Below are 17962 nucleotides of genomic sequence, written 5' to 3' on the forward strand. Positions count from 1 at the left end.
TGCAAACTCAAGAACTCAAAGTGAGGCGATGCCATCATTAAGGCTGCCTGTGCGACCTTAGTTCAGTCCCCCTCTGCATATGCATAATGTTAGGTTTTAATTGTATGATAATATACTACTATTTTCACAGGACCACTGCCTTATTCAGTGATTTGAAAGTGTTTTTAAATTCACCAATGGTATTTGAGTCAGCTCTCAGAGACTCTCCTTGCAACCCCAACTGCTATATTCCATGCCGATTTTTGAACTGACAGAGCCACCACGTGCTTGTATAATGCCGACAGACTCCAGTCGTTTTCAGACAGGATCAAACCTGGGACCTCGGGAGCTTAGTGCATGAGCCTCTACTACATGAGCTAAAAACCAACTGGCTGTTAGCTAAGGCTGTAGAGAAAACTCATTAATCTTGCTCTCTCTCTGTAAGTGATCTCATTGCCACTAGATGGGACAGAACACCACACCCAGGAGGTGTGTGGGTTACACTTGCTTTAAAATGATCCTCCTTTTTTGTCTGGATACATTTCTCGGAGTAATTTTGTCTTTTCTGTAACCATCACACTGCTTATAGCAGTGCCTTTTGATCTCTCTTGTGAGAACCACAGATGCATTGCCTCATCAAAATCATCAGCAGCAGCTTTATGTACAATACACCTACTTTTTACTGCTCTGCTGTCTTTGGCTTCTTTTGCAAATTGCTCTATTTTTTCCTAAGGGGGACTTATTGGTTGATTTCCTGATACCATATTCTACTACTATGTTGCTGAAGCTAACATCATTGTCGAGTTTTTTTTAATATTTCTAGCATTGTGTCAATTGAAAGTGTGACACATTTGTGCCCTTGCTTGCCATTTTGCTTAGTCATACAGTTTTGTTGCTGTTGTTGTTTTTTGTCTCTGCTGCTGTCTGATTATATTCTTCTGGTTCCGAATGAGGTGTGCAGTTGACTAGTCAGTTTGTAACTCTGGTGTTCGTATCTCTAAGGTTCTACTGTACTTAGCATTATATGGCACTTTATATCTTCTAAGCACAGCACCGAGTGACTTCAGTTGCAGCTGTGAAAAGGCCCTGGGGCTCAAGTTGGGCACTCATAAAATGAAAAAACTCAATTAGTGGTTCTGTGTGAAAAGCTGAGTTTAAGTGAAGAGCCTGGCATCACGTAGGAACTTTGTGCCAGAGGCAGGGATAGCATCCAGTTTGCCACAATAGCATTCAAGTGCCTTAACCATGAGACCATCCTTTCTTCTCTTGAAGTCCCCTGCCTCATTAACTATACACCTTGGAACTTCTCCAACACATGAGGGAGGCAGACAAAAGCTTCCTTCAGTAAACAACCCTGGTTCATCTCCAGAATGCTGTTCTACGGAAAAAACAATGTGTGTTCATGTAATTAAAGTATGTATCATAATGCATATGCCCAAGAGGTCTGAATTAAAATAGTACAACAAACCTTAATTCTGGCATTCCTAAGTTCTGAATACTCGACTTTGCAACCTTAGCATTCTGTCAGCATAGTTTTTGGTGTATAATTTTATAATTATACACCAAAAATTGTAATATATTTTTTATTTTTATTTTAATTTTAAAAATAAACTGAACACCCCCCCCACAGAAATTCCATCATGTAGAATCAAAACTACCTCTACAGGTGTCATAATCAGAAATGGAATATTTATATAAATGGCACAGATCTCTGTGACTTGCGCTAGCAGAGTGACTGATAGAAACAGTATATTGTTATCTTCTATTTAGACCAGCCACTGAAGGAGAATGAGACACAGAGATTGCCAGTGGGTTTCACAAATATTGCTGACAATAGAGGAATGTTGAAACTCAGGAATTTTGGGGTCAATTATTCATAGAATCCTAGAATATCAGGGTTGGAAGGGACCTCAGGAGATCATCTAGTCCAACCCCCTGCTCAAAGCAGGACCAATCCCCAACTAAATTATCCCAGCTATGGCTTTGTCAAGCCTGACCTTAAAAACCTCTAAGGAAGGAGATTCCACCACCTCCCTACGTAACCCATTCCAGTGCTTCACCACCCTCCTAGTGAAAAAGTTTTTCCTAAAATCCAACCTAAGCCACGCCCACTGCAACTTGAGACCATTACTTCTTGTTCTGTCATCTGCTACCACTGAGAACAGCCTAGATCCATCCTCTTTGGAACCCCCTTTCAGGTAGTTGAAAGCAGCTATCAAATCCCCCCTCATTCTTCTCTTCTGCAGACTAAATAATCCCAGTCCCCTCAGCCTCTCCTCATAAATCATGTGCTCCAGCCTCCTAATAATTTTTGTTGCCTGCCAAGTTGCTCCAAGTTCAAGTTGCTGCTCCAGAGCCTGGAGACACTAGAGCTTCTCAATAGAACAGTTGTACAATTTTTTTTAACATGGGCAAAACCATGTCTTTTTCCCTAATGTGACCCATTTTTGCAGAGTTTCTAAGAATAGTCAGCCCAAGGTAGACATCTGGCATGGAAAATTTCAGCCCGAGGGTTAAAATTTGGCAAAGTTGTAAAAGCAACCGCAAACAGGTTCTTTTTGTTTGTGGTTTTTATTTTTTTAAGAGACAAATTGGGCAGGTGCCACTAAAGTACAGGTGCCACTATCAGCTCCGCTTATAATAAAATATATTTCTGTGATCATAACAAAACATAAAGCGTGTTATTATATAAGAACCGAAAAAAGGATGCTGTGAAATGTAGAAATATTTTCTGCAAATGTTAGTGCTACCTTTGAAAATATATACTGTAATGTAAAAGCTTTTCTATTTCACAGATATCCTAGTGCTAGCTTAGTTAAAACGTTTTATCATATTGGCCGGCAAACGGTTGGAACATTTTCAAACACTATATTCAAGATTTTTTTTTTCAGGCAGTTATGTGTGAGAAACCATGTGTACCAGAAGGGGGTGTGGTTGCAGATGGTGGATATGTGTGTGTGCTTGGAGCTGGGGAATCTTCTCGTTTGTCCTCCCATTTTAAGCTTATCCTAACCAACTTTTGAAGCAATAAACTGATATTAAGCTGCACTTTGCTATAAAAGTTTGTATTTTGTTCCTGACAAATATTCTCTGTATATTTTGACAGTACAGCATAGTGCACAATTTGTATAATCAGAAGAGTGGGAATCGGGGTGCAGGCCATTAGTGGAACAAGAAATGTCCTTTTCTGGATCTTGTTTACTTGTTAGAAATGTGTTTTATGACACAATTTAGTTCACTATAAGGGACAAGAAATGCTTTTCCAAAATATTTGTATGTCACCTCTGGTGAGGATGAATTAGTGCTGTGCAGAGAGGGAATTACCTCCTTCAATGGCATCATCCCAAACTTCCCTTTCGCCGGGAGGAAGAGTCCCTGCCTGCACATCACCAATATCTTTTTCAGGGGAAAAATGCAGTTTCTCCACTGATGGCAAATTCCTGAGCTGCTCTAGTTTCTGTTTATCATTTGCAATGTCATGGAGTAGGAGTTCTTATAATACAGCTTTAGTGCTGAGGCTATACCTTATCCCAACCCGAACACAAGTGTGGCAGCCACTGGGCATTCAGTGCAGCAGGTGGCAGACCACAAGAACAACTTTTATGATCATGCAGAGAATAGAGGCCCTTAATAGTGCTCAGTTCTTCATAGCCCCAAGGAAACGTCTGATTGTGGCATTTTGGTTTGAGGCTAAATCCTAACAGTCACAGGCCTCCAGGGTCCCAGTCTGTCTAGAATCTGTTATTTACATTGTTTAATGAGGTGTTTGCATTGGACAATTTTGCTCTCAAGTAACTGGTGTGGGGATACCTGAGCTTGAATAATACGAAATATAATTTTTTACCAATATACGGATTCTTTTTTCCAGAAAAAAAATCAAAATGTTTTGTTTCGGGTTAACCCAAATTAAACATTTTGGTTTGTTGAAACGTATCAAAATGTTTCAGTGTGGGAATGCAGAAACGTTTTGTTCAGAAATGACAAAACGAAACAGTTCAACGTTTCCAAATTGAAATTGTTTTAACTCATCATTTTGTGAATTTTTTTCATTTTTGACTTTCTATCGCAGTTCAGTATGAAAATGCATTTTGCCATACTGGAATTTCCTGTGGGATGGGAATTTCAACCAGATGTAAAAGAAACTATGTAAGAACCTCAAAATAACTGGGGGGTGAGCGGGGGATAGAATATAATCAACAAAATGTGGCCCTCTAGCCCACTAGTTAGTATATGGCTGACTCCAATGAGGGTGAAAAAACTCAGCTGTCAGACTAGTTTGCAGTGTGGGGAAAATTCCTGTGGTGTTGGCTGTAGTCCTGAGTATGCCATCAAGCACAGTTGAAATGGCAACCTCATTCTATCCAGGATCTCAAATATAGTTGTTCTATCACAAAACCCAACACCATTTGGGGGGGGGGGGTGAGTATATAGGAGGATCTTTGCTCCAAGAAGTGTAAATGCACTCCCGGCCGCTGGTGGCACCATATCTCCTCTGAAAGGGGTGTGGCATGGGCCAATTACAAATCCATCAGTCCATCTCCAGGCAACTCAGCAGATAGGAAGAAGGACTGACTTTTGCCTGATGCTTCCTCCCATGGTTGACCAAATTACACTCCCATTGCCTTATTCAGTGCCCACTGAAGTGAATGGAAGGACTGCTGTTCATTTCAGTGGGTATTGGATTAGGAATTTTCCCAGTTGTTTATGGTTTTGAGACAAATAACAGGAAGAGATAAATGAAATAAACTAGTGATTTAAAATGTAGGTACATCATTCACATGCACTGAGTTGAAGCCGATTCTTTAGCAAAGTATCTGGAAGTGAGTGGAATACATTTCAGGAAAACTTGAAAGTGAAATTATTTCTTTTTAATCCAGTAGTCACTTCTTTATAGCAGTCTTCAAAAATATTTTCTCAAAAATAATAGTATCGTTAACCTGACCAATCCTCTGACTAATAAAAATGGTGATGATGTAGCTTTTCATAAAGCAATCCCCATTTAACTAGATTGACAATCTATCTAGATTTAGAGAGAAGTTAGCAATTAAAACCCTTATAAAACCAAGTTTAAGATCTCTTCCAGTGCCCATGAGGAAATAATTTGGGAGATATTAATGAAAGTCTCAGCAGTATATCAAGGTAAACCCACCTATTAATTGACTATATTTCTATGCCTAGGTAATTGTCAAATGCAATTATAATTCCATCACTGTGACCCTTTTGTCCTTGCAAATTTTAGTAATTTACAGTCTCCCTCGGTCTCTCTCTCTCTTTCTCTTTTTTTTTTTTTTTTTTTTCATTTTCCCTCTCTCCCCCTCTCTGTCTCCCTTCAGGTCATCGGTCAGAATTAGATTTGAGTGGGAGAGTATGGCCTAGCTGATAAATCCTGCAGTTGCTTTTTAAATGCTGGGGGCTATGGTGTAGCTAGGGTCAAGGTCATAGTGGTCACAGCCTTTTTTTAAATGCATTCTGTATAGCCTAAAGGTCTGGGCTGCTACAAAGCTCAGTTGTGAGTTGCTTAATGTATCTGTTAGCTTTTTAATGGAATATATATATATATAAAAATTACATGTTCTTTTTTCTAGCTACTTTACATGCTGCAATAAAACACATTTGGAAGCAAAATATCTATTCATAGTTCATATAGTTTGTATAAAGTTCATTTAAAATACTTTTTCTAGTTAACTAAGTTTGATACCTCTAGGGTCCCATGCCCCTGGTCAGAAATCCAAGTCAATTTATATATTTGCTGGAGTAAGATGCAGTAACTGTGAAATGGTTTTGTTAGGAAGGGGCACCAGGTCGATCTCTATGCAGTTCATGTGAACAAGGCAATGAACTTCATCTGTAACTGATGATAAATGATAAATCTTCAAAAGTGCCAAGTGGCCAAGTTCCATGATAGATGTTACTTGATTGAAATGGATATCCAGTTGTTTTAGTGAACTCTGATTACAGATTTTTGGATAATAAACAAAGATCTAAATTTGTTATAAAGTAACTCTTTAGTGTTATGTTTTGTCTTAGAGAAGAATATATTAATAGCTTTGGTCATGTAACGTTTTCAAATAGATGCTAGTATTTTCAAATAAAATGAGATATGGCAAATACTGATCTTTTTTCTAAACCACTCTCTAGTTTGTGTAAAATTTCTCCACCTCTTTAATTTTAGTTCAGCTATCCCCAGGATTCAAAATTTAAGAAGTCAGAGTCCCTCTCACACACTCACTGCCCTCTTCCTCCAATCATCTCATTTGAGGATCATAGAAACAATGTAAAATTAGTAACTACATTATGTGTATAACCTATTGAAAGATTTATTTTAATGTTAAAGATGAAGTTTTCATTCAAATGATCTCCATAAATGCCCTCAACAAAATTTGCTTAAGAATCTGCTGGCCCACACAAAAAGACAAGACACGCTTTATTTTCATCCATATCGCCTATGAATTTTAACATCAGAATCCAAAACTATGATATTTCTACATCATATCACATGGAACTTTATCATCTATTGTAGCATACCAAATAAGTAATTAACAGCTGATAAAGCTATGGCTCAAATACTGTTAAGTGTCCTGTTGCATCACTAGGAGGAGTTAATTGAGGGCTGAAAGGCTTACATCTCCCCTGAAGGGAGTTTTTCATATTTGAAAAAGGCTCTAGTGATTTAGCCTTTCTGTTCTTCAAGGGTAGTGGTTTGACCTTCAACATTAATAGTCAGGTCAGAAACCATGTGGGGTGAGGTCTTGATTTTTGTCATGCTTGGTTGGTAAGAGTGTGTGTTTTAAGAGCTGTGCTTCTTTGTAGAGAAGGAAAAACCTGCAGGGAGGTAGTTAGCACAGTTTTGCATTATTGAACCAATACAAGATAACTTCTTGGGCCCAGAGCACTAGAGTTCTGGGAAGACGCAATGCAACATTAAACAATTTCATTTTTTCTGCTATAGATAGTCATTCTTTAAGAAAGCAGTTTAGCCCAGAAAGTCAAACTGTTGTAGAGGTGAAATACAACACAAAAGATAAAGTGCAGGAAGAAGATGGAAAGTTAACGACTTAATGCAGTTCCTCTGCATATTTTATACTATGCTTGAATCCATTTCAAAAAGAGAAAACTGACTAGTATATGTTAAAAAACAAACAACCTATTAGCATATGTTGAAAATATGAGCAACTCAAAATAGCTCATAAATGTGAATATACAGTACCTGATTCTTTGTGGAATCACATAAGTTCTGACAGCCATTTTGTTAAAATTTGCCATTCTTTTGCAGTTTTCATGATATACCATGTTTTTTGCTTGCAAACCTGAATTCAGTCCCTAGCTTGCAGTAGATAATTTAAATGGTTATCTGGCTGTGTAAATTTGATTGTGACATAGTTCAATAAGTATTTAGTGATATAGAGTAGTAAAAGCTACTGGAGCTTTGACAAATTCCTGAGTGTCAGAAAAAAAGGGCAGTGTCATCTTCTGTCCAAGCCAAGGAACTTGTGGTCTCCAGGAAGACCTATTCTCTGCATTCTCCAGCCCCCAGACACCCAGCTCCCAATGGGATCCAAACCCCAAATAAATCCGTTTTACTCTATATAAAGCTTATACAGGGTAAACTCATGAATTGTCCACCCTCTATAACATTGATAGAGAGAGATGCACAGCTGTTTGCTCCCCAAGGTATTAATCACTTACTTTGGGTTTACTAATAAACAAAAGTGATTTTATTAAGTATAAAAAGTAGGATTTAAATGATTTTAAGTAATAACAGACAGAACAAAGTAAGTTACCAAGCAAAGTAAAACAAAACACAAGTCTAAGCCTAATACGTTAAGAAACCAAATACAGGAAAATTTCACCCTCAGAGATGTTCCAATTAGCTTCTTTCACAAACTAGACTCCTTCCTTGTCTGGGCCCAATCCTTTCCCCTGGTACAGTTCTTGTTAGTTCCAGCTCAGGTGGTAACTAATGGTTTTCTCATAACTGCAGCTCCCTTTGTTCTGTTCCACCCCCTTTTATAGCTTTGGCAGAAGGTGGGAACCTTTTGTCTCTCCGGGTCTCCAAACCTCCTTCTAAATGGAAAAGCACCAGGTTTAAGATGGATTCCAGTACCAGGTGATGTGGTCACATGTCCTGTAAGACCTCATTACCCGCTGGCTGGCACACAGGTATACAGGAAGGCTTACAAGTAAACAGAGCCTTTTACTACCAATTGTCCTAGTTAATGGGAGCAATCAAGATTCCAAGCCACCATTAATGGCCCACACTTTGCATAGTTACAATAGGACTTGAGAGTAATACTTCATATTTCTAGCTTCAGCTACAAGAATGATACAATCATACAAATAGGATGAACACATAGTAGATTATAAGCTTTGTAATGATACCTTACAAGAGACCTTTTGCATAAAGCATATTCCAGTTACATCATATTCACACTTATAAACATATTTCCATAAAACATATGGAGTGCAACATCACAACTATATTCATTCTACATACATATCCCTCTACTCCATACACACTCGTGCGCACACACACATCCCATCATGCTCAAGGGCAATTCAGCTGTCACATCCCCCAGGCCAGCCCCCAGGCAACAAGAGGGAAAGGACATATGACCATAGGCTCTAGATTTCATAGGTAGAACCCAGGAGAAGGATGAGTTTTCCCAGCATTAAGTGGAAGCCTCACTTTCCTGCCTGTTAGCTCTTATATCTATCTCTCCTTTCTCTGGGCAAAAAACTCCCAGTGTCCCAATTCTTCAAGTAATTGGCTCCCACATGGGCCCTTCAAGTTTCCCACAACACCCTTGGTTGTCTCTCAATAAGTGATAAGCTGCTACCCCTGTTTCCTCCTATGGAGTTTTTTCTCCTCCCACCCCATCTTCAGGTACAGGGATGCAGCCTCCACTCAACCAGCACAGCCTAGCTCTACTTCTGGACCTGCTGGCCCAGGGGAAATTTCACCCCAGTGAGAAGGGTTTTACCATGATCAAGGTCTTTCCATGGGGGTGAAACAATTCCTGGGCAGTCTGCCTGTGGGTCCAGAGCTGGGCTGTTCTGGGTAGGGGGAGGCTGAAGGCAGTAGGATAGGTCATTTCTGGTGCCCCCTTCTGAAGACTCCTGTGATAAGTGGGGAGCTGAGTCCTGGGGAAAAGTGTGGGATGGGGGATGAGGGAGGCAGCAGCACATTGTGGGGTGGAGCTGGAGGAGGAAACGGAAGGCACCTCTAGGGGAGATAGAAGTAGGAGCAAAAGATTGAGCGGCAAGGGCAAACAGGTGGGCAAGAGCAGCACATGAGGCTTACAGGGGGCAAGTTCATTCCAGAGGAGCTGATTTCAATGGGAAATAGGTATCCAACCTGCGAATGTGCTTTTGTAAATTCCACTTGGCATCTGTCTGCATCTTTGGGCATCTAAATCCCTTTGTAAATTTTACCCTTAATGTGACACACTCTGGGCCTCAGTTCCCCATTTGTAAAATGGGGCGATGCGGATATATTAATTGTTATAATGCCTTGGAGTCCCAGTCATGGACCAGGATCCCATTGTGCTAGGTGCAGAACAAACACAGAACAAAAGACAGGTCCTGCCCCAAAGAGCTTGTAATCTAAGTACAAGACAAAATTTAACCAATGGAGGCAGACTGACTGATGGGGGAATACCAGGCAACAATCAGACAAATATTGGTCAGCATGGTAAACCATGGTCTCCCTGCACCAGAGGCCTAAGGGTTGTCCACTTTTTTGTTGGCTTTATGGCAGAGGAGAGTTTTAAGGAGAAATTTGACAGACGATAATGAGTGAGTCTGTGGATGTTTACAGGGAGCTCCTCCCAAGTGTGATGAGCAACATGGGAGAAAGTGTGAAGGTGATTGTTTTGAAAATGTAACAAGTGGGCAATGGAGGCTGGCCTTCTGGCCTGGTTGGAGGCAGGAGGCAGCCTTTCGATACTGAGTAAGAGAGAATTCCCTACGTCTCAGGGTGTTGTGAAGATGAATGCATTAATGTTTGAGAAGTGCTCGGACTCTACAGTGATGGGACCCACGTGAGCACATAATTGAACAGACAGCTTAGCTTGAGGTGTTCGTACATAGCCTGATCATTGGGCTGTTCTTATCCTGGATCTTGGGAACGTTGCCATCCTTGCTGAGCTAGATAACCAGTACCCGTGATGGACTCTGGCTTTGGCAGCTTGTGGGAAGGGACTTAACTACTTACTTTTGAAAATAAATTATTGCGCCTGAGACTGATCTGTATTGGTAGTAACCCCACTGAAATCAATGGAGTCATACTGAGAGGAGAGCAGAATCAGGCCTTTGACTTCCCATTGCCTGGAATTTAAAGAAAGGCTCCATTGGCCAATCTAAGACATGGAGAAGATATTATATTTGATGAAAGGGGAGGGTGGGTTTTCAAAGAAATAAAATTTCAGACAAAATGAATTTAGTTTTTTTAAAAACACCTTATGAGATCCCTCAATCCCTGTCCAATATTTTTTTTACCAGCTGTTACTGATAGGACGTCTGTGTTACATACTTTTATTTGGTAGCAGTGAAAGAGAAAATTTGTGTTGGATAACTGCAGGCTACAAAAAATTCAGACCCAGAAACAAAAACCATTTCACATCAAATGGTTAGTACTTTTAAAATACCTTATGTCCTTCATCTCTGACATTTATTGGAAACTTGCAATTTCTATCAGTATTTCTTGTGATTTCTGCTTAGATGGGAAATACGTGGCATATACAAGAACCTTAGTTTAAACTACTTATGTAAATACTATATAATATAATTTGCATTTAGAACAAGTCAATTTTTATCCAAGATCAGTTTAAACATATACTTAGTACAGCTCACAAAAAAAGTACAATCATAGAAATATAACAAGCCTCTTTAGGTCATGAATACTCATGTTATTTTTTGTTTATTCGTGAGGTTTTAAAATTTATTTTGCATACGAAAGCTGGTTGAATTATGTGTTGCAAATAATGAGCCAAATTTACAGATTCACAGCGCCTGCATTATGCTGCTCTGGCAATGCAAAGCAGCAGTAAATCAGGCTTACTTGTCCCAATATGCCAGGTCTATGATGCTTTAATGCCAAAGGAGTAGCACAATGCAGCCAGACAATGAATCTGAATATTTGGTGCCAATACCGCCATTTTTTCTGTGTGTGCAAATAGTTCACAATTTGATCAATGTCCAATTACTTTTGCATGCCTGGACTCATGGTCTGAGTATCACGTGTATGGCTATAAAGGGGATTTTTAGTCCTCTAGGTGTGTAATTAAAGTCAAAGTCCAGCCCTTTTAGATAGTTGAGGCATTTTGGGGGTTTTTTTTGGACCTAACTTAAAAATATATTAAAAGCCAAATATCACTTACCTAACACATGTGAGCCATCTAATTGATCTGAAATCAGTAGAGGCATATGTGTGAATAAGGTTACCAATATCAATACCATTAGTGGTCCAAGATACCATGCAAAGCTTTTATTCTCTTGTATCATCTCTGGTTCCTGACAATGTTCCATCTATTTGTATAATCTAGGCAATTATCAATTGGAAGAATAAAATGGGAAAGGAGGTAATAGTAAATTAAGTGGTCACCTTTAAGAAATAATCATTTATAGGTGCCACACAGTGGTATCTGAGATGACTGCAGGTTTTCCTTAAGCTTAAAGAAGAAAATACCGATGGTAACTGTGGTTAGAGCAGGCAAATGTTGAGTTTTAATGGTTAATACTCTAGCCAGAAGGGATTGTGGGTAGAAATAAAGTGAGAATAAAGAGGAAAATGGAAAATAAGATTAAGGAAAAACACAAGAAAGAAAAGGCAAGAGAAGAGACAAAGAATATGTATCATCTGGGGAAACAGAATTCTTGTCAATCTCTGCTTCCAGTTATAACAATCCAGGCACTGAGCCAGATTCCCTTGAGCCATGCAGATAGTAATATTAAAGCCAAATCTCTGGATCCAAACTGTCATAATCCTGACTATAACACCACTTTTTCAACTAGTAATGTTTATGAATTAAAAAGTCGAATATAGAGAAAAGAAGTTACTTGGGAATCTGGAAGAAAAGTTTATAGATTCCTCTTGTTGTTTGTAACCTAGAACACTAGAGGACAGCACTAAAATATGCCATAAGTGTTTATTATTGATTACAAGGTTCATAATAAATATAGTAAATACAGGTTTTGTTGTTAAAGAATAACACATGACACATTGATCTCACTGTGTAAAGTGAAAGGTAGAATGAAATGTTTTGAACACAGTAAGGCAAATAATATTTTTCTCTCCAGTTTTATATAGTGCATGCTTTGAAAAGGCCTTCAAAATGCTTTCATACATTGTACAATACATAATAAGTTCCATACATTCTGTGCCTGACAAAGTTGCAGCAAAGATTTTTGAGAATAAATTTATATCTCGTTAAATTAGGGCAAAATAAAAGTTAGTGTATTCTATTAATAACTAATGTGATTGCTGAAAATCTGCTGTAATTTTTATCTAAAATAACACTTCATTTTTAAAAACTTCACAAGCTCTTCTATTCTGTTTCCTAGGGACTCTAGAACGACATGAAACAGATGAAATGGCAAAAGCAATTCTTACTTCCTGTGAAGATTCAGAGTATTTAGTGACTACTTCTATACTTCCAGTCTCTCAAGATACACAAAAGCATAAAAATGCAGGATACAAATCCTCCAGCACTTACAAACGTGGCACAGTGTCCCACAATCTTACCCACACAGAAAAATCTTCAGCAAAGGTAAGAGTGAATGAGTAGAATATTAGTTGGTAGAAACTGATAGTGGTCCAAATGACTGCACCATCTCTCTCTGTGGGAAAGAATCCAAGAAGGGACCAGGAAACTCAAGATTTGTTGTGAAGTTTCCTTCATATTTTAATAGTGAAGGGTATGGGGGAAGGAGGTGGTGGCATTAGCCCCAACTCACAGAACAGAGAGGGGTGAAACCCACTTTCACCCATGGGGAAAACCCACAGAGGGCAAGGGCACTTGCACAGAGGCCCAGTGTCTGCACACTACTTTCCCTTTCACATCATGATAGGATGACTCTCACTATAGTTCTGCTCCCATACATTCCTATTGTCACTTGTTCCAGAACACCCCTTCTCAGGTGTTTCAGGAAGTTGAACAGAGATTTTATGCATATCTTTTTCCAGTACCATCTGCCCATCACAATGAATGTGTATTCACTGCATTCTTCACATATAGTATCCTAAATACAAGGCCTCTGTGTGTGGTGAGTGTTCATGGTCATGACTTTTTTAAAAAAAATAATGGACTTTGGGAATTCCATTCTTGACAGTAGAACAGAGCAGGTCATAACTGCTACTCCTCACCAATGAATGTAGACCGAAAATGTGTTCCTCAATAGTGGGCAGGAAGAGGAACACACAATATATGGAAAATAGACAGCCAAATGGTCTCCGTACTTCTGCTGAACTTCCTGTCTTTATGACTTGCAGTGCCTGGAAACCTTTTGTCCATAACTGGGAAGTTCTGTCTGAAAAAGGACAGCAGAATCAGGGCCTATCTCATTAATTTTTTGGACTTTTTATTTAATATACTTATACATTTAAATGTACAGTTCAGTTTAGACTGGTGCCTGGCAAACTCATTGTATTTATCTTTGACCTTTGACTGACCTCAGTCTGATGTCTAAAGTTCCTTTTGGTGCCATTTGCTGAAAAGTCTTATTAGAGCATAATCCTGCTGAGCATCTTGCAGGGCAGATGGTGCACTAGTAGGCTATTGACACAGAATCTGATTCTCACTATTGTATTATCAGAAAGAATGGCTTTTTCCTACATTATTTTTAGAATAAATAAAACAGAAACAAGTAGTATTAGGAATTAACAGTGAAGCTTGATTTTTTTTTCTAATGCATTTTAACTTAGTAAATTTAACTGAGTGGTCAGAAGAAAAATTACTGTCCCTTGTATAAAAAACCGTGATTTTGAGCTGATTATGAAATGGGTATCTTAACTAGCACATTGTGGCTGATTGCAATATATGATCATTTGATAGCTTTATTATTCAGAGCTGATGGAGATGAAATAGTACAGTAGTTCTATAAACATGTTTCTTAAGCAATCACTTATCAGTTCTGTAGTGTCCCATTTTTTCACAGTTTATTTTTGATGGTCAGCAATAAATTGCATTTCTGTTGTCCACTTGTAAATCTATTATTGAAAAGGAAATTATTGATGGTTTCTCCAAGTCTGCCAAAAAAGCTTGATTTGTATTGTTTGTTCCTGATGTGTATTAAATGTAGATATCGTGGCTTGCATTTTTCCTCTGAGATTCACAAATGGAAGGGACTCCCCACCCATGAAAACCCCTCACACAACAAACTTGTCTTGTCACTTCTGCAGCACTTCCACCCTTCCTCCAGACAGCACAGAGGATGGTCTGCATATATGGTTTGGGAAGTGCTGGAGACTGCCTAGGGCTGGGTATGGGGTGGGTACACTAGAGGGCAGACATGACTAAGGAGATCCCCTGGCAATGCAACTCCAGAAAACCACTGAGAGCCACAGGGGGCCAGAGAGGGTACAGAACCTCTTATTGCTGACCCTCATGGGGAAAGAAATTCAACAGATTTGGGGCAGGACCAATGTCTTTTTCTGTGTTGGGGATGAGGTGATGCAGCGGATCTCCATGAGGACGCAGCAGAATGTTTCCTCGCAGAGAGCCTCCTCTTTTGGGTTATATTTTGGGAGATGATGATCTGGCCCCCTATCTTTAAAATAATTAATTACTTGTTATAAAATATCCCTGTAATGGTATTTTTTTTTAATGTAGGAGTCTTTAATTCTTCATAGTGTTCACACTTGTCACATCAATTCATAACAATGTTTTAAAATAATCTTAGATTGCAGTCTACAAATAAACGTTACGGGTGAAATCCTGATCCCATTGAAATCAGTGGGAGTTTTGACATTGACTTCAGTGGAGCAAGGACTTCTCCCCACATTTCTGTCAGATTAACATGAAAACCGCAGAACACGAATATCTGAATGGCAAATGTGATCTTTAACAGGTCTGGGTGTGGTCATGATTTCTTAAATTGCCTGTTTGACAAACTATTCTTGAGAGATCTACTGGCAATGCCAAGTTTTTAATAATACGCCAGTTTTTACCAGCAAATAGTGAATAGGACATATTCTGTTTTCACCTTTTTCTAAAATATATTTAATTATCAGTATTCCAGTTTACATTTTGCCTCCATCTTTTAGCATGAAAATGTGTGAGATAGGCTCCAATTCAAAAGATGGGTACGAAGAATCGTGAAAACTGGAAAAGCAGGAGTCCAATCCTGTTTGCCTTATTCTTGCAAGTTAGTCCCAGTTTCACACAATGAGACTATTCACATGAGCAAGGCAAGCAGGATTTGGCCCTGGTTTTGTGTTTTAAAGATGATAGTATATTCTATTAGTAATACTATATGATAAAAAATGTCTGCAAGTTAATGAATGCACATTTACCCCATGCTCGGAAGAAAGGAAAAAACTCCTCATATCACAATGCGACTTCAAAGGCTTTCTTGTATCAAAACATTTGTCATCATGTAAATCACAGATACAAAAGAAGAATGCTTTGATTTCATGGTGCTTTGGCCATTTTAATTCTTTTATTGTACTGCACGTGCCAGTGGGAGTACCAATAACAGAAGGGTGTGACCAATGCAGTTAACACAAAATCCATATTAATGTTGTCAAATACCCTTGATGTATTTAAACAGATTTTAATTATTTTCAACGTCAAAAGGCCTGAAATATATAGCTGAATAGTTCTTCAAAGAAAGCTTTAGTTAATGTGTGAATGTAAAACCTCTAATAAAAATGAAACTTTTATATTGGCCTTAGTCATTGACATAGGGTATTCATCAAGTCAGCAATTTGTGTGGCAAAGTGCCATTTGAATAGTGTATTGTTAGAATACTTATGGTCCACTTGACAAGAGCTCTTGCTGTAAATAGTGCAATTTGACTCCAGCTGTTAAAGAGTGGCTTTGACAGCAGCCAAATAGAATGGAGATGCTTTACTGCACCGCAGAAAAATCAATATTGGGCTCTTGTTCATAGTAACCTGCTTTTTTCTTTTCTGCAGATTTATACAAGACTATCTAGAGTTTATAGGTGGAAGTTTAAATATTATTTTAAAAGTGGCTTTGTTTTAGTTTCAGATTAAAACTGGCAATAAAAGATACAAGTGTAGAGTTTTAGTATACAACAAGGTACTGTTTCTAACACTGGTACATATTTAATCACTATTATAACTCCATATTATTTGGTCTCTCCTGCTCATATAAATGGATATTAGGATGTAGATGCATAAGTTACTTAACTATTCTTTTGATAAAATGATCCTTCATTTCTACTTATATTTTGCCATCTACTACCCCCAGGATTCTTCTTGTCAATTCTCTTTTCGTACCTTTTAACATCGATTTCTTTGTCATGGTGCCCATGGCAACACCACAGATGTTGACAATATGTAGTGCCATTGCAGATTTTCCGAAAGCAGACTCTTGCTGGTGCTGAACAGTTTTCTAGCAGTATTCAGTGACACAAGGTTGCTATGATACCTGGCTGGTAGCAATAGGTATTGAATCTCTAGTCTTAATTACAGTAGACTCTCCACACAAGACCTCTTCATTTATTGTGTTTTTGAACTTTCGTTATGCTTTTAAATCAGAGTTACTGTTAGAACCTCAACTGCAGTTTAATTAATGTGATAATGCAACTGTCTTGACAATTTACTGGTCTTTTCACTTATTTAAGAAGCTATGACTAGAATGTCTCATAGACGAACATAATGAGGAAGACGAGTTAGCGTTGAAAAGTTTGAAAAATAAACCAAATTAATCCTTGGTGTAATTGTAGTAATTGGTTCATTGAGTTACACCAGGAATGAACTGACCCATTTTAGGTAATTTAAGATTAACTTGTGCATTTTTATGGATATAATAGTGACACCAAGATGCAGAGAGAAATGCACGCACCCACACATATATATACATTTTGAACATGTTTAGTGCTTTATATGTTTCACTGAACAAAGATTTCTGAAAAAATGTTGATCTTCTATTGCTGACAAGGCATGCAACACTGAATAAGCTTTACAAAGAGTCCAGTGAAAATATCTAAATGTCCTTTACAAACATAATTTTACTTAGTGACCATTAGATTTTATTGTGGAACTATACTATTATTGTAATAATCACAAGTAGAGGTGTTAAGTAACAACCATTGTACCTTTTAGGAAAGAAGCCTTTAGATGCTATAAATTGCCATAATGAATATTGTTTGTTCCTGAGGAGACTTTTCATTAATACATTTCTGTATTAATTTGTGTATGCTACCTTAAATATCTACAACACTACAGTTTATGTTCCTAGATAGAAATCTCCTGCAATGGAGTGGTATTTTCACTAGGGGAGCCAGAATTTGCTTTTCTTATATTTGTGCAAAATTAAAAAGGGACAGATATTCCACAGACTATAGAATTAGTGTGTAATCATAGCAACAAAATTGTTATCACCTGCAGTTGCTTTTATTGTGACCACACTTATACTGTGACTGCACACACAAAACCAGTTCAGAATATAGAAGAATATTAGATAATTATTTGTTACAATACCTAAACATTCTAATAACATTCTGTGATAACATTCTGAACTGGTAGCTAGAAATAACATTGTTAGTTAAAGGTTACTGATGAGCACCAGTTAAACTTACTATTTTTCATTAGGATAGTAAACACTAAGGTACATTTCAAATAGCAAGAAACAGGAATGGCAAGAAAAAACATGTTGAGCTAGCTGGAAACTCCTGTTGTTTAATTTCTATCTCTTATGTTTGGAGAATGGCAGTGTGATGGGGTGTACCTGATCTTTGCGGCTCCCCACAGAAGGCCTTGCAGTCCTACTACACCAGGGGTGGGCAAACTTTTTGG

The 17962-nt window shown here is 38.3% G+C and overlaps 1 protein-coding gene across 2 annotated transcripts in view; it reads left to right on the top strand.

Annotated features, from left to right (window-relative positions):
* WDR72 (WD repeat domain 72) overlaps positions 1 to 17962 on the top strand; it is a 177535-nt gene that overhangs the window by 42896 nt on the left and 116677 nt on the right. For both annotated transcript variants that reach the window (XM_084641198.1, XM_084641199.1), the window contains one exon: positions 12541 to 12746. In XM_084641198.1, the coding sequence (XP_084497324.1) occupies positions 12541 to 12746 (206 nt within the window). The remainder of the gene's footprint in view (positions 1 to 12540; positions 12747 to 17962) is intronic.

Source organism: Lepidochelys olivacea (assembly GCF_965140295.1).
Source record: "Lepidochelys olivacea isolate rLepOli2 genome assembly, chromosome: 10".
NCBI lineage: Eukaryota > Metazoa > Chordata > Testudines > Cheloniidae > Lepidochelys > Lepidochelys olivacea.